The sequence below is a fragment of the Stegastes partitus genome, unplaced genomic scaffold (assembly GCF_000690725.1).
Source record: "Stegastes partitus isolate 25-593 unplaced genomic scaffold, Stegastes_partitus-1.0.2 Scaffold62, whole genome shotgun sequence".
Taxonomy (NCBI): domain Eukaryota; kingdom Metazoa; phylum Chordata; class Actinopteri; family Pomacentridae; genus Stegastes; species Stegastes partitus.
This window is the reverse complement of record NW_007577793.1, coordinates 619,127-640,185: the sequence shown is the minus strand read 5'-3', so window position 1 is coordinate 640,185 and position 21,059 is coordinate 619,127. Positions and strand designations below refer to the sequence as shown.

General features: G+C 39.5%; 1 protein-coding gene across 1 annotated transcript; it reads right to left on the bottom strand.

Annotated features, from left to right (window-relative positions):
• Positions 1 to 4,272: 4,272 nt before the first annotated feature.
• Positions 4,273 to 19,615, bottom strand: bace2 (beta-secretase 2). Its single transcript, XM_008275952.1, has 9 exons — positions 19,081 to 19,615; positions 13,559 to 13,647; positions 12,987 to 13,203; positions 11,070 to 11,201; positions 10,394 to 10,528; positions 9,939 to 10,040; positions 9,371 to 9,520; positions 9,101 to 9,269; positions 4,273 to 6,209 (listed from the first exon to the last, which is right to left on the bottom strand). The coding sequence occupies exons 1-9, from the start codon at positions 19,372 to 19,374 to the stop codon at positions 5,968 to 5,970; spliced, it is 1,530 nt and encodes a 509-aa protein (XP_008274174.1). The 5' UTR covers positions 19,375 to 19,615; the 3' UTR covers positions 4,273 to 5,967.
• Positions 19,616 to 21,059: the final 1,444 nt, after the last annotated feature.

Here is a 21,059-nt window from a genome sequence, read left to right as displayed (position 1 = left end):
GGTGAATTCACATCCTCAACTTCAGGTTAACAGAATGTCCACTTATTGTTCTGCCTCTACAAAGACAGAGTAGATGGTGGCTCATGATTTTTAACTCTCTATCGAGGTCCATTTATTTCTCTGTCAACCAGCTCACAAACAGTTTTTAGTCGTATCTTTCTCTTTGTAGCCTACTCTTGTTAGCATGGGCCATGTTGTTTAACAAACACAAAGCAGATAGAAGCTTACATTCAACACACCCTCATCCACACTCCACACTTGAAGCACGCAACATATGCAGGCTTTTTCACATCACACTTTGTTGTTACTGCTTTCTTAGTTTTAGCTTAAATCTGTGACATTAATTAATCTTGAATCATTTTAATTGATTCGGCACAGACATGCATCATTCCGTCTCAAATCATCAGGGCCCTTTTGCTCGGCCATGTCTGATTGTCTTTAAACTTTTTCATCATAAATTCTAGATATTTTAATTTGTATGTGAAATTTTATCTTGATATATTAAATGCTTTTCATAGAGACATTCCGCATTACTGTTCAATGTGACATGGCTATTGCGCATACGCGTGAATTACTAATAATTGATTTGTCGCTAAACTGATGACATTTTTTGGTTTCTGTAGTTTATTACCTCCATCAAGGAGGTTATATTTTAGCCGGTGTTTGTCTCTTTGTGTGTCTGTCTGTTTGTTTGTTTGTTAGCAAGATAAGTCGAAAAGTTATGAATGGATTTTCAGGAAATTTTCAGGAAATGTTGATAATGTCACAATGAACAGATGATTACATTTTGGTGGTGTTCTGGCTTACCATCTGCTTATTTTCTCATAAAACAATAAATGCTGTTAAGTGGCGGAGTCGTGCATTATGCTGTCGTTGCGCCGTTTGTCCACTTGGTGGAGCTCTGACTCCATTCAGTCCTCACCGCTGTCTTCTCAGTAGTACATGAGGAAGCTACAGCCAGGCTACATTACAGGAGTGGGCTGAGTGGAGCTACTGACAGATAAGTTCAGAACGACATTGTGACATTAACAATGACTCAACATGTCTCCTGTTTCACTTTAACTCTCTTTGCCATGACGAGTGACGCGTGCTTCGTTGTGTCGGTCATGCTTTTCATTTACGTTGCATTGCTAAAGTTGTGCTAACCTAGCTTAAGTTACTCCCAGTCCCTTGTTAGCAATAGCATCGCTGTAGTTATGCCAACCTAGCATAGCGTTAGCTAACAGCTTAAAAGCCAGTAAGTAACTGCAGAAATAACGTAAGTGTACAAAATATTGTGCAGTACAGATCGACTGTTCGTCACTCTGTCAGCTTGTTATTAATGACATCAACGTTAATTCAAATGCTGAAGGTATGTTTTGATTATCCATGAATCTAATAGTGTAGATAAAATGAATGCAGGACTTTAACATTGGCTGGAAATCACAATATGGTGGAAATGAGCTGCTTGGTGGAGGTCTGCGCTCTTCCAGTGCTTTTCTAGTTAGTAGTTATTATGAAGTAAATGAAAACCCATTGAATGCCCCTTTTTTAATGCTACCTCTGGGCGGCGCCAACGTTCTGCACTGCTTGACTTTAACTCTGTGGCTGTTTGTGAGTTGCCTGTTACCGAATGTACTAAACATTGCATTGAAGAGATGTCAGTTTGCAGAGGTGAAGGTCTGAGTTGTATCTGTTGTATCTCTCTGACAGATTCTGGCTCTGTACAGCTGATGGAGGCTCAGGTTTCCCTCGTAGATACTGCAGAGTGCAACAGCTCCATCGCTTACAATGGCAAGATATCAAAAGACATGTTCTGTGCCAGAGAGACGGAGGCAGGAGCCAGAATGTGCCGTGTAAGACAAAAATTATGTAAAATATATGTTTGAATACCAAAATCTACACATAAAAGGATGTTGTAATCCACAGTTAGATAACACACACTCACATATATCTGAACACCTGACATGTACAGTGTGACTCCGACCTCACTGCTCCTCTGCCTTCAGGGTTACTGACTTTCAGAATGAGTTGTACATACGTTTTATAAATACAGATCCTGTAGAACAGAGCTGTCGAATCCTGGTCCTCGAGGGCCGCAATCCTGCATGTTTTAGATGTTTCTTTCTTCCAACACACCTGATTCAAATGATCAGGGTTGTTATCAGGCTTCTGCAGAGCTTGATGATGAGCTGATCATTTGAATCAGGTGTGTTGGAAGAGAGAAACATCTAAAACATTCAGGATTGCGGCCCTCGAGGACCAGAGTTCGACACCCCTGCTGTAGAACAATGTGCTCACATAAATGAGCGTTCGCAGTCTCTCTAGCTCAAACAGATCAGAGGCCTGAAGACAGTTTCTGCTCATGAAAGAATTCAAAGCATTTTCTTGCTCTTATGTAACTTACTTTTGCAGCAGCATCACACAAGACCTGCACTGTGTTCTGTGCATGGCAACGGCTTCAAATAAACTGCTCCATTTTGTCATTTATTACAAACCATTTACACAGTCGTGTCCACAATGAAGGTACAGTTGTAGCACAGAGGAGGCTGCTGACTATGATATCATGTTTAATTTAAAGCATTCAGTGCTTCTCGTGGACTTTGGAAACCCCCAAAGGACTTTGAATGCATCCTAACCTGAATGTTTTGAGTCTTTATATTGCACCTCTAAATCACAGTAAAGCCTTTGATCATGAGTTTGCATCTGCTGCAACCTGTACCACTCTTTAATCAGTTCCTCCTGACCTCTGTTTCAGGCTGACACTGGCGGTCCTCTGGTGACCCTAAGACATGGACTGTGGTGGCTCGTAGGTGACAGTATTTGGGGAGAACACTGCGCTGGGCAGAGTAAACCAGGTGTTTATGGCAACATCACATTGTACCTGGACTGGATCTACCGTCAGATGAAGGTAAAAATGAGCAGAGGTATAATTCACATACAACTCGCACAAGATTTTTAGCAGAGCATTAATACTTAGACTTCACAAAAGTGTATTTTTAGAAAACCAAATTCAGTTTCATGCACTGTATTTACAAATAACCCGTAGAGCTTGATTTAATCTTCTTGGAGGCCCAGTTGTAATAAGAAGGTTTATCCATGTGGTGCTCTAAGCAGCAGAGCTTGACTGAGGTTGGATGTACGAATACATACTTTGTGTTTGAATCACAGTGGCATCTTGGTATTTTAATAGTGTTCTGTGTGATTAATCTTATTTATTCAACTATCTGACAAGTCAAAAGGGTCGTCCATGCTTTGACATTATGTTTAATTCGTCTTCAGCCTCCTTTGCCTTGATGGTCCAAAGAAACGTACAAAGTTGGGCCTGGTTTCATTCTTTGTTCAGAAGACACTAAAATAAAATGATTATCCTGTGCTGAAGGAAGCAATTAATCTGTCAGCTGATTGACAGACAGTTTGTATTTCGCACAATATTTTTTCTAGGTTTTATTTTATAATCACAAAATAATTGTTGTTCGTAGTAATTTTTAGTTTTTCATATTTAAATGATTTACTGTTAATTTTTTATTGCAATTTACATGAAGAACAATGTTTAAAAACACAAAAAAAACATTCACCCCATAGAACAAATACAAATTGTGCTCATTTTTCTGTTTGCAGAAGCATCAAGATGACTGATTAAAGGACCACAAATGATCAATCTGACATACAGGAGTTATGCGTATACCTTTTATCATCGTCCCAATGATATAATAATGGATATCTGTACACTGCAGACAGATAAGTAGTAGACTTCATTGATCTTAGAATTGTTGTGTTTACATTATGTTTGTTTGTCACTGTTATTTTCTACAAGCATTACTGCTTTGTTTTATTTTTTTTTAATTTATGTGACTGTTAATTGCAAACTAGCAGCAGCACTGTTAGATTCAAGGTGATAAGCCTAAATTCTATTTTCCTATAATAAAATGAGTAACCTGGACCAATGTGTTAGACAGTGCTCACCAACATTATCATCAAAACATCAAATCTGGGAATAACTTTTAAAAAGAATGGTGTTCATCCCTCCAGAAACTTGCACTGAAGCTGTCCTGGCAGCACATGGTGGCTCCAACACCTTACCAAGTCAGTTTATATTGGCTTTTCCTGGAGTTGTTACCTGTCTGTAAATGATTTGATACATAATTAATTACATGATTTCATGTAATTAAGAGTAATGTTTGAGCCATTAAACGAGGATACCATTTGTCAACACAAGATGTCGCTCACAAACCACACCAAGTTTGTCGAGCTGACTCCCAAAATATTTATTCATTTAAAATGATTCACGTCTTTGATTTGTCACAAGTTCTTTTATTTACAGCACAAGTACAGTTTTGGCACAGACAAACACACCCATAAATAAGTGAGCATTCAAGGATTCAAGTGTACCTTCCATTAAACAATTTTACAACTTTAAATTTTGGCGGACAGTGACATGTAGACAGCTTGGGTCAAGACTGATGTTCTCGCCAAAATCAACAAACTTTCAGACTGATTGTGCTGAACAGATTCAGTAGAGCAGCTCATTTTGTGTAGTGTATAGCTGACTTTAACAAACTGTCCCTCGTGTGAAGAGCCTACAAAATGACCTTTAATAACATTTATTATTATTATTATTATTGCTACCAGATCAATCAGCTTCCCCACAAAGTGAACTGTAGTCTAGAGATACCTAGAAAGTATGTCCAGTGTGTCAGTTTCAGAAATCCTTTGGCTTGTAATTTTAGTGTTTGATTTGTGTAAAATGTGCCGTATAAATATTTTTGAACATCTAGTCTAAAAAGCAAAGATTTGGAATAATAATACAATCACATTCAGAAAGATTCAATTATAAAGCTGCATGTATGCAAAATTAGATAAATTACATTAATACTACAAATTGCATAAGAGATTGAGAAATATTGATCCGTCGCTTTACATTACAATTTTGATCAACTTCAGAAACAAAGTGCATTTCAGCAGAGTACGTCTCAAACTGCTGATACTGTGAATCAGTTTGTGTTAGCAGTGAGCTGAGACTGAAAGGCACTACAGGCACTGTAAACATGTGTATAACTATTAAAAGTGGTTACTTGAGCAGCTTCTCCCCTCAACTTCAATATACACAGGCAATAATTTGACCCTACAGAAGACTCAAAGTTACAGTCACTGCAGAATATAAGAAGGCGCTGTGAACTGATCACAGAGCTGAATTAGAAAAAGCTATGTGAAAGATTTGTTGGTTGCAGATTACAAACTGTAAAGGTACCTTTTATGAGGTTGTATCCCCTTTGATATTTATAAAACTCAGTTTGCTTGGAGATCAGGGATGTGCAGTTGCTACGTATGTCCTTAACTCGCCACAGTTAGCTATCCTTATAATAATCATTGTTTCATAGTTTGGTTCATTCTCTTGTGTTAGTGATGTCCTACATTTCCCAAAATACCTTTCACCAGCCCTAAAGAGAAAAAGGCTAAACTTGATTTGAGTGCTTCCACAAACTACTCCCTGTTACAGTGCATGTAGGCAGGAAGGGCAATACTGTCAGCACATGTGTCTCTTCAGTTGAGTTAAAGCAAATCATAGCCATCACTAAAAGGCTTCAAGGCATTATGATCTTTAAAAGCTATGGTGAGCGAATAAATTGCACCTGTTCTTCTATGATGGATGTCTTTCTCTATATTAAAGCAGAGACTTGACAAATTATCAGTGAGAATAGGAAAGATATACCACCAAAAGTAACTGGAACCATAATTTCACCACCATCAGCTGTTTTAGGAAGTGTTTTGGGGGTGGATATTCCCTTTAAGAGGCAGTTGATCTGTCTGTGGGTCTACCTCCGTGGGCCAAGCTGATGAGTGCAGTCTAAAGTCAGTCAGACATTCAGAGCCGAGTGTCACTGGTCGGTGCATGTCGACCTTCGCCTCCCTCTCCACAGTTGTGGACGGGCTCCGCTCGCTGTCCCCCTGCCCGTTCACCGCGTTCGCCCGTCCTTTTCCTCTCAGTCACTTGATACGGTGACGGACCAGCGAGGACTCGTCTGTGATCTCTCCGGAGCGATCTCTGCGTCTGCAGGGCAGGACGAGCAGCAGCAACAGGACGATGAGGACCAGGCCGCACACTGCCATCAAGGTGTAGGAGATCACCCACAGAAGAGGCTCCTTCAGTATGCCGGCGGAGCAGTCAGCCGCCACATCTGCTGCTGAGAAGGGTCCCGCGATCTCCGACAGAGTGACTCCACCACTCACTGCACAGAAATACAAGACAGACAGTTCTGACTGGCTCCATCGCATGTGATCACAGTAATAGGTCATATAAATGGCAAAATAAACTTCATGAACCTTAACTCTCTGAACCCTAAAACCTGTCGGCGGGTTTAAAAGGTTTGTAAAAATATTTAAAAAACTGCAAAACAACAGCATTTATCAAAGCTAGAAAGTTTATTAAAACAAATGAATTGTTGGATTTTCAACTTGGGCTGAAAGGTGGCTCGGTGCTTAGAACCATTGCCTCGCAGCTAGAAGATCCCCTGGATGGATGGATGGATGGATGGATGGATGGATGGATTTTCAACTTTCTTTTAGTCTTTGAACTAATTATGTGTAAAGTACCATTCTGTTGGAAAACTGAACCAAATCTAAGCCTAACATTATGATGTTGCATCAAAATCACTTAATTCTACATGTCTCATTTAAAAATTTATATAAATAGCAAACAAACCATTTGCAGCAACCACATTCTGTAAAAAACAAAAAGGTTTGCGCTCGTTGGTATATTCACAAAGCCATCAGTGACTCATCTGCAACGCACACACAAGAATTCAGGGGCTTTTCGGCTTAACTTCAAGCTGCGTTTACACAGAGTAGCTAGGAGACAAGTATGGAAACAAATTAATAATATAAGTAGTTAAACATTTACAGTATGTAGTCACCCATTTTTTCTCAAGTGTTGATAACACAGATGGGCACAACAAAAATGTTTTACATGTTGATCCCAAGTTTCTTTACATTTATGTTAATGGAATTGTACTGCACAGAAGACACTTTTTAAATTGTCTTTACTTCTAGGTTGTGCTGTTTCTGTAGAGGTGCAGGACTTTATATTGCAGTAAAAATGAGCTCACGGTGAGCAAAAATGTGACTGAAGCAGTTCAGGGGATTTAAAACATAGCATTAAATTAGTTGTATTCACTCAACCCTCATGAAAAGCTAAAGTAACTATATCTGGAATATGTTCCTACTTACTTTTTTATTACAGAAGTTAGCAATTAAAGTTAGCAGCTGCTGAATATAAACAGTAAACCTATGAGCTTCTGGAAAAGAAAAGTTGCAAAGACAAGTGCAGCGAGAGAGTTTTGGTAATAATATATACACGTAAAATGGGAAAGGTTTACTTTTACATATGGCAGAATCTCTAACAACTTATTTAGACGTGGAGTGAAGTACTTCATTGAAACTAAAATTAGTTGTTTTATCCACATGATCATCAGCAGCAGAATTTATGTCTGGATTTTACCAGCCAGCTCAGGAAGTACAGCTGCAAAACCAGCTGTCACAAGCCTGAAACCTAGCCTATCCGCTCCAAGTGTGTTTGGTTCATGCGCAACAAAAGTGATCTTTGTACTTAAGAAGAAAGTGGAAAGCCTTGCCCAACCATGTTTACACAGACCTACAAGGAAGTCCGTCTGTTGAGGTTTTAACCGTTGCCATTTAGGTTATGGAGAGCAGGATATCGTATTATATTTTTGGTCAGTGAACCTGGGAGTGCTATTAAATCGTGCATGTCACTTAACAGTTTGCTTGTCAGTAAGTTATAAATTAAAGACACTTTATTGACTTGTGGAATTTAAGTTTCCTTCCTATTTTAAATCACAGTATCCTCAGTATCATCTGCTATAGAAGAATGTCATTTGCTGACATTTTGCTTATTCCCTCAGCATCTGAAACTACATTAAAAATTCCCCCTACAGCCCAGTCGTAAAAGCTTATTTTTTGGCGCTCTACATATGATCCATATTTCATCTGCATGTTTGATTATTTACACGGGCACCTTGTAACTAGATAAATAGAAGGTAAAACTTTTGTAGCAGTTGGAGAATACTGTCAGTGTGTTTATTGCTACTTTATACTTAGGCTGGGCTCAAGCTACAGGAGATTCAGGCTGATTCAACCCAACAGTCAGACGAGAAATCTGTTTTGGGAACTCGGTCTGAACCGATGTTCAGCTCAGATTATCTGGTAACTGCTTGATTAATATCAGACATGTTTTATATTTAGCAGTGAAAATCTGGATGGTTATGATTATCACTGTAACTAAGCAATGTAAGCATTCTAGCCCTAGAGGTTAACATTAGCAACAGGTTTTCTGGATATAAATATAACTTAGAGTTCTTTCTAAAGAATAGACTAACCATGTCGACCATATCTTTACACCACTTTCCCATCCATACTAGTCGAGCCTTCTGCTGTTTTTTTTTTTCTCTCACTGCAAAGTATTATTAGCCTTTACAGTAAGTTGATGTCTGTTTTGTTTTCATCTGTTTCCCTGTGAGGTCACATGAGGTGGCGCGCTGCTCCCTGATTGGTCCCTATGCCATGTCAGTCTTTATTATATCCTGTCGTGTGCAATGTGGCACTATTTTTAAAAAGTTTTATTGTCTGAGAAAATATTTATAGAGATTCCCTTATGTGTGTGATGCAACCCAAATCATTTTTTTTCTGTGGATTTAAAACTCCCATAGTGTGAGCCTGGCCTTACTGTACGTGGTTTTTACTAACATAGACATTTGACAGGGATTTTGAGCGATGATGTGGAGTGTTGTGATGATTTTCTAAGATAAGATGATGACGGAGTATGAACAGAGCTCTTAGCCTGTGCAGACAGTCTTCTTTTTTGTGAATAATCAAACTCAGAACTTTATAGTCATGCACAATTAAAGTATATTGAGCCGTGGAAATTAAATTACCACAAAAGTAACAAACATTTTACATTTCAGTGAATACAGTTATAATCCACTGACTGAAGTCAGAGGCCTGGTATAATATTTATAATAGTCTTAGTAATATTTACATGCAAGCAGACAGACTTTTCCCATTGTTAGGGAGTTATCAGCACACCACATCCTGTTTATGACTTCACCTGCACAGGTGCTTAGTGCGAAGCCCAGCCTTCGCTGAGCACGGTCAAACACCACGTAGAAGCCTTCCATTACAGTCGCACCAATCACCAGGCCATTAGCTGACGAAGACACTCCGAAACGAAAGCAGTCCAGCGTGCCGTCCACGTCTGTGATTGGCTGGATGTAAAGCTGCAAGACGAACAGAAATGAGGAACGACGAGTGTATCTTAGGTTGATGGAGAAACTTCAGAGTAAGAATGACTTGTCTTTGTGTCTATGTGCTGAGGTACCTGAGGCAGGATGGTGATGCGGAAGGACTGGCTGGTGTTCGTCGCCCTTAGGTAGATGGACAGCTTGGGGAAAAACCTCCACGGGGTCTCTCCCTTCATCCAGCATGCAAGCTTGCTGCCATCCCAGAAGCCTGAAGAGAAATCCTGGATCTGAATCAAAGAGAAAAAAGACAGAGAAATAGACAAAGAGAGACAGAGGAAGACAGGCAAGGCGAAAGATAAACAGACAGAAACCGGAGGTCAGTACAGCACCAAAACAGGTTTTCATGATCTCTTTCATTTTTCCTTCTTAGGATTCATCCACAACGATGTGGGCATATTAATTGAAAACGTTCAAATTAACCTTGAGAATGGTTTGTGTGCGCTTCCAAATGGTGAAAAATGCGTAAAGCAGAATGGTAAATAAGCAAAAGGCATTGAGCTTTTTTTTTCTTTTTCCTTTTTTTTTGTAGCAAATAAACTCCCGATCCTTCTACTTAAAGCTACTACGTCCTTGAACAGTGAGTGTGTGCATCTCTTTGCCCTGACAACATGTTTCATCATTGTCTGTGGAGAGAAGGCAGTGTACCAGAGAGCTGCGTGTGATGGCTTCTACCACCGCATTGAAGACGTTGACGGGGAGTCGCAGCAGTGTCGTCCCACTGTCAACTATAGCTTTATCCATGTTATACTGAAAGAAAGCGAGAAAGAGTGAAGTGCAGTAGGGTTTCCTTAGTTCAACAGGCTCCTATAGAAGACCTTGAGTAAACAAAAGAATATATAATGAGGAAGTTCTTTCTCAAGCAGACAAACTGGTTTACTTTCCATTGCTACACTGCTACTCAGATTGTGTTACATTTCTGTGTTTTAAACCTGACACAAGCATCTCATTTAAGAATGAGCATTAACTGTTTCCTCTGCACAACCAGTGTTATGTGTCTATTTTGAAATCAAAGATAGTGTTTTATTGGCATGTAAAGGCCATTTTCGAGTGTAGAGTGACGTTTAGACAATCACAGAAGCAACACAGTGTTTGAAGTTTACCTCTCTGCAGTCCAGATTCAGATTCTGGTCTCCCACCTCCAGTTTCAAAACCTCCACTTGGTAGTACCACTCCTCTATTATAGGGGTGTACCACAAGGACCCCCGATACAGAATTGGTTCAGCCCCACCCATTACCTAAGAAGAGAATAAAAAAAAACATTTGGGTCAAGTGTGATGCATAAAATATCCAACAAGAGTACACTTTAGCAAATGTTTATCCTTCTGCTCACATTCTGGCAGACCGCAGTCAATAAACACACATACAGACACAAGCACCCCGCCATCTTATCCATCTGTCTGCATCAGTGGCTCACATGATGAAGATGCAGCGAGTGAGGCACCAAGGTCGCATGTATAACAGTGACAGACTTGCTCTCAGCAGGATGCTATCTTAGCTTAATTAGCTCTTCTCCAGCTAGACTGGGCTTCCAAAGGGGAGACACATTAACAAGGAGGATAGCAGCTATTATGTCCCTAAAATGCACTCTGTCTGATCCACGAGTGATTTTATTTAGTCTGAGCAGAAGATTGCTCAGCTGCATTTCAGCGATGAAAACACTTAAGATACAAACTATTGCAAGAATACAGAATTACATGCAGAGACCGTATAAAATGCAAGAAATGTCCATCAAATTTGCAGCCCGCACCCGCAGCCTTCCCCCTCCTGACTACTTACAAGACTGCCGCCCGCAGGGTCGGCTGCGCCGCTGGCTGACAGTCCAGCACCGCACATCTGGAGGGAGAAGACGTCAGGAATTCCCAGCTGCTGCACCACAGAGTTGAAGAAGGGCTCCACGGATGAGTCAGGCTGGTTGAGGGACAGGAGAGGCATAATGATTAACTCAAGATAATCGATTTAAGCTTCTAAGTTTGCATTTTGAGCTTTTAGTTGAATGGTTATCCAGATGCACTTTTATCTGCATTAACCCCAAGGGCAGGAGATCAAGAGGAAAAAAAAATGTAGGAATATGACCAGTCGGTAATATTGTAGGAAGGTCTTTTCCTTAGGAGGTATTTGCATATGCTGAAATACTTAAATTATAATCTGCCTGATAGTGCTGCTTGACATTACACTTTAAACATGAGAAATATGCAAAGTTACCTATTGGCAGACTGATGAACGTTTAGACAGTGTACTTGGTATTTTTACATATTTTGCAACAGAAACACATTTTACGCATGTTCAAACAGAAATATAGCTCTTTAAAGATTCTTATATTTGTGGACTGGTGTGCATGAGTATGAAATAGTGTTCTACTCCTTGACTAAAGGCTCTTCTCTCCTGTTTTCCTCAGATAGCTCTTCATGTCAGTGCTGTGCTATCATGTCATGCATGACAAAACAGCCCTAGGGCAAGCTGAACCTGAGCACTCTGGAGACACAAGCAGCACAAAGTGGTCAGTGTGAGCATATCTGCCCCTCAATCGCTGGCATTTGATCCTAAAGGTTGCTGCAGTCAGCACAGGATGAAAGGATGAGTTGTTCAGGTTTTGCGCTGACGTCAATCTTGTCCCGTCAGTGTTAAATTATCACATTAAAGGACGCTGACACTGAGTGAAGCCTCTTGAATTTGAGCCTCTGTCACATTTCATACATACACAGGATGTCCCTCTGCATCTCCTCAAGATGGAAATCGATTAACTCGGTCAAGTTTACGTTAAAAAGATTAAATATCAGAATGGACAAAATAAGAGTTCAAACTAAAACAGGACTAATTGGAACAACTAAAGTTGGCTTAACAAAAAAAAAGAAAAAAAAACATCCTGACACAAAAGCATCACACCCTTTGCTACTGAAAATAAATCTGCACACAAAACCTCTTTGTTATCATGTGAAATGTCCATGACTACATTCAGATAAGATCTCAGAAGTTAGTCAGTGCTGTAAAGGAGTTGTGGGCAGTAGGAAGTTATGCAGTACTGATGAATTTCTTTGATAAACGATGTTATCAAGTGAGCATTCAGTTTGTCTTCCTTGTGCGCCCCCATTTTCTACTGAAGTTTTGCTTCCTTCTTCAATTTTCATTCACACAATTCTTTAACAGCGAATTCAAATGTTTTTGAACGTTTTTGAAACTGGACTTGGATAATGTTCATGCATTTATTGACAAATTCAGCTCCACAAGTCACAAAAATCAGGGCTAGACAGATGATTACATTTCAGCTATAAAAAAAAGCCTAGAGCCCGATGATGCAAAAAAAATATTTTAATGAGTAAAATAGTCTTGACGTATATGTATTATTTCATTGCATGTGAGAGATATATTGAAAAGCCAAAATGATGGTGTAATTGCTTATTAATGTTAGAGAAATGTATTCACCAAAACCGATTTATCTATGACGGGGCAATATTAGCTCTATAAAAATATAGTCCTTTGGATTTTTTTTTAACTGAATTTTACCAGCTATTCATCATCACTAAAATAGAATTCAAACAAAATAAAATTCCATGTAAAGCATAGCCCAAAATAAGAAAACATTCCAATGTGTTTTTCCTTGTTTGGTTAATGTTATACTGGGCTAGGAGTAGAAATCAGTGAAAGAGGAGTTTAAGCTAAGATTTAAGCCTTAAACTTTAAGAGCATCTCTCTTACTCGTGCCAACATAGGATAGGCCAGCCCAAGGATTCCCTGCCAGTTGATCCCAGGAAGGAAGAAGCCATTAGATGACAGGATAGCAGCGATGTTGATGGTGACGGTCCCATTTGGGCCCTTTGGGATGGAGACGTGGTCGATGCCCAGTTGACCCTCCCAGTTGCCCTGGGTGTACCGGACAGCTACTGTGCGACCATGTGACTGATAGGTACTGGAACTAAACACAAGGGAAGAAGATGAGGCGGGTGAGTAGTTACAAAGGCCTGTAGTGAGCAGATAAAAAGCATAATTATTAGTATTAAATTACCACTACGACTACAGTGGGAAAACATAAAACAAAAGCCTGTAAATCAATTATAGAACAAAAATTACATAACTCAATTGTGAGTAATAAAATACAAGGCAAATTCATTATTTCTGTGAGAAATCTACAATCTCTGATGCGTATCATTGATAAATTCTACTTTAGCCATGACACACTGTGGGTGATAAAGAGCTGATAAGCTAAAATAAAACTGAATATTTCCATGACATTTTGAAGAGTTTGTGCATTAAGTGTTGCAGCCACTCACAGCGCAGTGTTGAAGTAGTGAGTAATGAATGGGTGTGGAGCTGCAGCTACGGCAAAGTTACTGCTGCCTGTATCCACCAGGATGTTCAGCTGAAAAAAAGAGGCAGAGTTGCTTTAACAACTGCAACAGTTATCTTTATCCAATCAAACTTACATAGCTCCTCCTGAGTCACATGGCGGAAAATGACAGGAGGGCACAGAGGGATACATTGATAAGAAGACTCTAAGCTTTAAAAGGAAACAAAGCCATTAAAGCAGGCTTGCAAGTTTGATTAGAAAAGAAAAGAAAAGAAAAGAGAGTGATAGGAACAAGAAAATTCCTAACAGTGTTTTTAGAAGGGAATGAAAAAGTTAAACAACAGAAGAATTCATTTGGAAACACTGCAAAGGAAGTGGAGAGAAAAAACAACCACACAGGAAAGTCTTTGTTTTTGCTGAGGGTGTTCCATGCCCTTATGAAAGATCCACATTAGACTGTCATAAACCAACAATTAAGCATGTGTTTATATTATAAACAAGCAGCTAAAATTTGTGCTGCAATGAATAATTAACTGGAAAACTGAAAGAACCACTACACTTTTGTTCATAAAAAAAGACGTCACTTTCATAATATCACATGTAAACAACATTTTGGTACTGCGCAGGAGTGGAAATTAACAATGTATTTTGGTAGCACTGTCTTCTAAAAAATGGATATACACCCTTGACATAATTACCCTCTAATGTGCGATCTATGCGTCAAACATGATAGCCTCGAGGTACTGACATAACTGTATGACCTATCCAGCCGTTCCGGTATGTGTCATGTGAACAGTGGGGACCAGCTAACAGCAGTTCAGATAATGTTGTCTTCCAGGCATCAAGTCAACGAGCAGGAACTAATTAGCCTGCAGACTTCTGTCACCTCCGCGACTGAGCAGTGGCCACATGAGCACCAACTAGAAAGCATTCCTCACCATGACGAGGTCATAAAACTAATGCCCCACGACCGCCTGATGGCTCCACGACAAAGATGTCCATACAGTGGCTCGTCAATGATGTCACATGACACTTTAGGAAAATATTAAGTGTTAATTAAGCATGCTCAGCTGCAAATACTAACTGCAAAAATGTTCTGTCATCACTCCTCTGTGGTTGTCTTTGCTTTGTACAGACCAGAACAGCCTGAAAATGGCTCACTTATTCCACCAGGCATTACAAACACAAGAAAAAAATTTACTTCCGCATGCTTTGTTTATCAAGTCCTATTGGCCAATCATAACTTGAGGCTTGTTTAGTATTCCACTGCGCTATGTGCTCGGAAAACAAGTTTAAAAAATATTTCCTTGTAGCCAAAATCCCACTGTCATGCTCAGGTGTGCATGAAGTCATTATGGGGCAATTCTGTAAACGTGTTAATGACTGGTTCAGGCAGCCACAGGAAGCCCCAGTTGGCCCGTCTGTGGGAGTCAGGCTTATCGGTTCCTCCTCATTGGGCTGGCTCTCGTCCCATCACCGTTACTGTGCCATCTAAAACCCCTCTGCCACCTTGCAGATGGCATCATTCCACTCACACAAGGCCTGAACCAGCCAAACAGGCCAGACTGGAAATATACTGGAACCTTGTGGTGAAGAAGAGGGCTAGGGAGGGAGAGCTGGGGCATTTCCTTAAACCTACACCAAACCTATCTTTTTCTAGTCACACGATCCTCCCATAGCTCAGCTCCTGAGCCTCAGGCAAAACTCTACCCCTGCTGCGACAGCCTGCAGTTGAGCATTCACCGTCTAATTGGCAATGGCTCCATGGCGGCAACGCGCATCTGCTACCTGTTTGTACCAATTAGCAGATGTGAGGCTCTCCAGCCGACACCTCAGCCTGGCTGTGCCACATGCTAACAGATGCGGCAATTAGCGGCTGATTTGAATAGTGCCTCATTTAACACCACGGCCCTGTAATCACATCATCATTTAGTTAGAATAATATTGAGAGTATAACTCAATAGTATTGAGTTACAGGACATTTTGGCATCGCATAACCAATCTGAACCAAAGTGGATTGAGCTCTGCTGGCATGAATAACTGATGTAAAGGTTTCACTGTAATTATGCACAGAAAATAGAGGAGTGTAACAGCAGGGATATCAGAGAAGGAATATCTCACATCTCCAGTATTCACAGACAAGACATCCAGTAAATGGCACATTCCGATACCACACATAACTGATATAAACATACACTGCAAAATATTTAGCTCCAAAGACTAAATGGTGATATTTATTTATGAAATGAGTCCTTCACATGAGTTGTTCACTTCCTCTTGAGTTTCATCAGGCTGTGTAGAGAGCTAGTCACATGACACGGGTCCCAAACAGATCTTTTTCAACAGCTATCATTTTGACATTGCAGGACACCAGGGCGATTGGCGTCCACTCAGGTGTGCTGGTGTCAAGGCCCTGGTAGTGTGCATGCTGGCTTACTAGAATGGCTCGCCAGGACACTGAATGAAACTGATCCATCATTATTGTTAGTTCCCACTGCGATTTTTTTAATCACAGTTTACCAATGATTAGTAGTTATGCACAGAGGCTGATTGTTTAAATGACACATACAACACCTAAAATAGAGGAATTCATTGGGAAACAACTCAAGCACCAACTGTTTCTAAACTACAATTGCAACAATTATTCAATAAAGTAATTTTTCAGATATAATTATTTATGTTTTCCATGAAAAGAATCCTTTCCTGCCTTCAAATTGCTCAGATGCAACTACACAACCTCCTTTCCAATGTGCAGCTTCACCTTTCTCTCCACCCACTCCGCCTCACTCACTACAGCTCCAGCATACCAGCTCACCTGTGGCTCTGCTCAACCACTATAAAACCTTTTTTTTTTGCCAAACACAGTTGCAAGTTGCAAGAGTAATTTAGCCATTTGTGTTGCAACTAGAAACAGATTATAAAGAAGAAAGATGATGCAGATTGCTAAATCCTGCCAGCTGAAGGGATTAGTACCCTTGGTTTGTTACCTAAGAAACCCTTAAGTCTAGGTGTTTTCGAGACTGTCATAATTACACTGTAGTTTTAAGGTGGAAATGTCCAATCGTGGCACTGACTGCTTATTTTGCGCGCTGTCTTGTAGCATAAAAAAAAAAAAGTTTTTCTTTCCACTAAAGAGGGGTATGTAGTAAATTATTGTCAGCAATTGAAATAATCGGCAACAATTTTGATGATGGTTTAATCAGTTTGAGTACTTAGTAGGAAAAAAATCTTTCTAAATTAGGCGTACTCCTCTATGCCAGTAAACTGAAAATCTTTGAATTGTGGTGATTTGAGAACAGAACTGGATACTGAACTATATATGATGAACTACATATGATGGTAACTATTTGAGTTTCTTCCTTTAAGATACAACACTGGATTTTTTAAGATAAGTAATAATTCTGAATCATTGTATTTGCTAAGAAATAATCATGAAAGATAATACAGTAAATCTGTTGTCGTTATTGTACATGCAAGCAGTAAATTAAGAATCACACCTGTGCTTAGTGTAGTGCAACACTTGCTCTAAATACAGCCTGAAGAGGATCTGCAGGAATAAAACACTGCTCGAAATAAATTCTGGTCTAAACAAACATTAAATATTGGGAATTTCCTCCTTTGAGCAACGCTGTGATGTTCCATTAGAATAGAAGATGTAAAGCATATTTTCCCAAAGTACAACTTTTGACTCATGGTAAAGTGTGTGGAGTGACAAGTGCTTCCACGTTATCCTATCAGAGGTTGACACAGGGCAGTGACATGGCAGGAAGCACTGATAAGCCTCTATGAGCCTGAGAAACCAAGCTGTGCTACACAGGAGTCTTAAAAGCTCTGATCTGTTTAACTTGAGAAGCCCAGGGCCAACAGGTCAGCTTACTAATGAGATAATTCACCTTTGCTTTAAGCTCCATTTCAAACACATCTACTTACAACACAAAGGCGAATCATCGCTGCCCTTAAAGCCTCATGTATTTTTAATAGTGACGGGAGAATCCCTCATCCAACTCATCCTAATTTAGACCTCCTTAATCATTAATATGATCTTGTTAGGCACTTTACATAAAAAGCAGTATAAAATGCTGGCAATAAATTACACTGGCAGGCATATTTCCATGCAACCAAAAGAAAATAACGGATATGCCTGGAGCAGGGCTAGTGCTGTTTTGTACAAATCTGGGGCTGCTCTTTGCTCCCTGAGAGCCTCGTAATCCCTGTCAGCTGCCTGGTAAGAAACACTGGTCCTCACAGGCAGCATCATGTGAGTGCATGTGAGTGTGGGGCGGGTTAGTCCACCTAAAGACTCTGAGGCTGTAAAAACGGCTGCAGCGCCCCACAGCTATGATACTTTCTTTCCATTGATGGTCCCAGACGGGCCTAAAAGAACATCTGATTTTATTTGAAAAAGGACAGTCATATTAAAGACCTCTTCTGGTAAAAATATTTTTTGGTTTGTTTTCTTGTTAACACACCCGTATGGTGTTCTTTATATGATGAAAGGCATTGGCTAAATAAGCAGTCAACACCATGGCTAAGCATTTCTAAATCAAAACTGCAATGTGCTGACGTAAACACAAAATAAAAATGATTCAGGTTTTCAGGGTTGGAACTTTCTGTATTAATCTTATTCTTTAGAATCGGTTTCCTGTTTGAACATGTGTGGCTGACTCACTCCAATATACAACTTGCCATTGTGTAGTGTGAAGTAGCTTTACAGGGTTTGACAAAGATGCAGGTGAGCTGGTGTGCTAAGCTGCAGCAAATGGGGACGAATGGGCGAAGAGGTTAAAGTTTTAATGCAGGAAGGGTTTGTTCTGATGGAAACAGCTTTTTAATATGTAACCTTAACACAGAGTGATGAGTTTTTAGGGGTTTATCTTCTATGTTATGCTTATCTTTCGTGATCCCAGTCAACTCAAAACCTAGTTTGTATTTTAAATACATTCAAATACTACATTTTGCATGGATAGCAGCCAAGCCCCTGGGGCTAAAACAAACACACCCTGCCCACCTTTACACTGTAATGGATCCCAAGGTGGGTGGCGGGCGCCTGTTCACACACACTGCAAACAAACCACAACTGCCTTTGAGGACTGAACATCCATGGGCGTGGATTTTATTTTGAATATTTTGGGTGGGGGGGAAACACTAAGAGAAGATGTGGGTAGGCAAATGTTGAGCATCGAACCCTTAACTTTTTGTTGAGTTTTTTCAATGCTTATTATGAGTCAATTTCTGCCTTTTTTTTTATTAATTTGTGGTGGAAATGTCTTTATTCATGTAAAGAAAAACACAGAATTCAGGCAAAATGAGTAAAAGTTCTGATGCTTTTTGTTTTTACTGGGGTGGACAAATGTATGTGTTTTAAATATTGAAAAAAACAGAAGGGGGTTTGGGGAAAGTGTTCAAATTAGGCCCAATCCCTCTGAAAACACCTGATGATGAGTCAGATATGAAGCAAAACAGCAGTTATAAAGCTACACACACTACGTGTATGACATACAGTACCTTTTGCCCAGGAGTGCCAATGGACATTTCTATGTAGTAGCCTCTTCCAGAGTCCCCCTGCAAGTTGTTAACCATGTCCAGAAAGTTGACTGTCCCGGACGGATCAGAGGCCAGAGAGAGGCCGTTTCCATCCGACGTTAGAGCCACTCGCCGCAGAGGAGTCAAATCCACATCCGAGGAGAAGTTGTACTTCCCTGGATATATCTTCAGCGGTATAGAAAAGTAACACTCACACACGCCGAGGTATAAACTGAAAGCAAACGCCCAAATCGAAACAGCAGCGGGGTATGCCATGGTGGTGTTAGTTTTAGAGATAACAGGGAAAGTCTCCGAGAAGACTCCTACTGCTTGCTCAAAGTTTTTGCTCCTTAACTTTTCAGGTTGGCCATCATGGAAACGCCTGAGCTGCGGTGAGCGCCATCACGGAAACGCTACCTCTCCTCCGTCAAACACAAACTGAACATACTGACATGGCAACACAGTCTAGCTGAAGCCCTAAACTCTGCACTCCGTGTATTAATACACATATTTCGCCCCCATCCACTCCTTCAACCGCGTCCAGTTAGTCAAACTACAAGACGTGACTTCCTGTTGTGACTTTCACATTAAATCAAATAGTTAGCATTTCTGTTTTGTTTTTTGTTTTTTTTTAATCCACAAATCAAAGTAAATAGTTAAAAAAAAACAACTAAATCTTCTCCTGTTAAATTAATATCAAATACGAACAGGATTTTTATTTCTTCTAGTCTCCTTTGCTGCATATTATAAGTTATGCGTGCCAAGTTTTCATATATTTATAATGTTACAATTTAAATATAATCCAAGTGTCTTTATCTGACGTTTATGCTAAATTAAGTTTTTCTGTTGCCGTTTTTAATCTAAACGAGTTGAGTGACTTTAGTCTTATTTTGAAGGCAGAGCGGCCTCACCGTTGATCCCATTTCAACGGACGGACAGAAAATCCTCAAACGCTTCAGTGTTGTGTGAAGCAAAAAGTGCAAATTCAACTCTATTTATTTTTCCAGAGCCTTTGTTTGTATCTAGCTTTGGCAGTCTGATATTTATGTATTTATTTATTCGGCAATTACAAAAAAATCCCCTTATGTGCAAAAGTTAAGAAGAAAGTCCATATAGACTCCCTATCACTTTAAAGGTTAGGTGAGGTTGGGCAGCCCAGATGAGATGCCACCACATCATCATTCACCTCTGACTCACTAGAAATTATACATTTTCATTCCAGCTGTTTTTCTGGATGTTAGTGGCCTTGTTGATCTTTAAATGGCAAAGAAAACATCCTACACGTGTTTTGTTTTGTTACTTTTTTTGTGGTAGTCTAACAGTACAAATGAAGTATTTGCATGTTTGTTTGTTTTTATTAATAATTAGGCTTTTTGCCACAAGTGGAAGTGTCAGTCTTTAGAAGAAATTAAGCCCCTTTTTCCTACTAATGTTGGCTTTCTGATAAATTATGTCTTTTATCATGTAATACAGTAACATAATACTAACCAAAAAAATGTATCATTAGCTGTATAAAAGGCTAAGTAGCTGACTTTATGTTAAACTGATACTGTTATGCTATATTAGCTTGCTGTCTGTGGCAATAACGGATTGCTAGCTGGTGCTACAGCTAGCTTATATTTAATATGTGTATTCAATACATCAACTAAAGTGAAGTTGTAACTTCTGGCCCAGGCCCGTTAGTTCTAAATTAGTAATAATCAAGCCACCTAAAAATTAAAATGAAAAATATATGTATATTGTCTGTTATCTAACATTTATGTTGCACATCAACATTTTAAAATAAAATCCGTCATATGCAAAAGTAGCAGGTTTATATGGATCAGTAGATAGATAGATAGATAGATAGATAGATAGATAGATAGATAGTAGCAAAATAATAATAATAATAATAATAATAATAGATAGAGAGAGAGCGCGTATATATATATATTTAAATATTTAAAATCGCAACACCTGTA

Bases quoted from the DNA above. Each gene is read 5' to 3' on its own strand.
- bace2 (XM_008275952.1), bottom strand. From the start codon at position 19,374: ATGGCATACCCCGCTGCTGTTTCGATTTGGGCGTTTGCTTTCAGTTTA. The intron at 11,202-12,986 runs GTAAGAGAGATG...TCCCTCAACCAG, and splicing joins CCTATCCTATGTTGGCACGA to CCTGACTCATCCGTGGAGCC. The intron at 10,041-10,393 runs GTAAACTTCAAA...GCTTTCTTTCAG, and splicing joins TGAATCTGGACTGCAGAGAG to TATAACATGGATAAAGCTAT.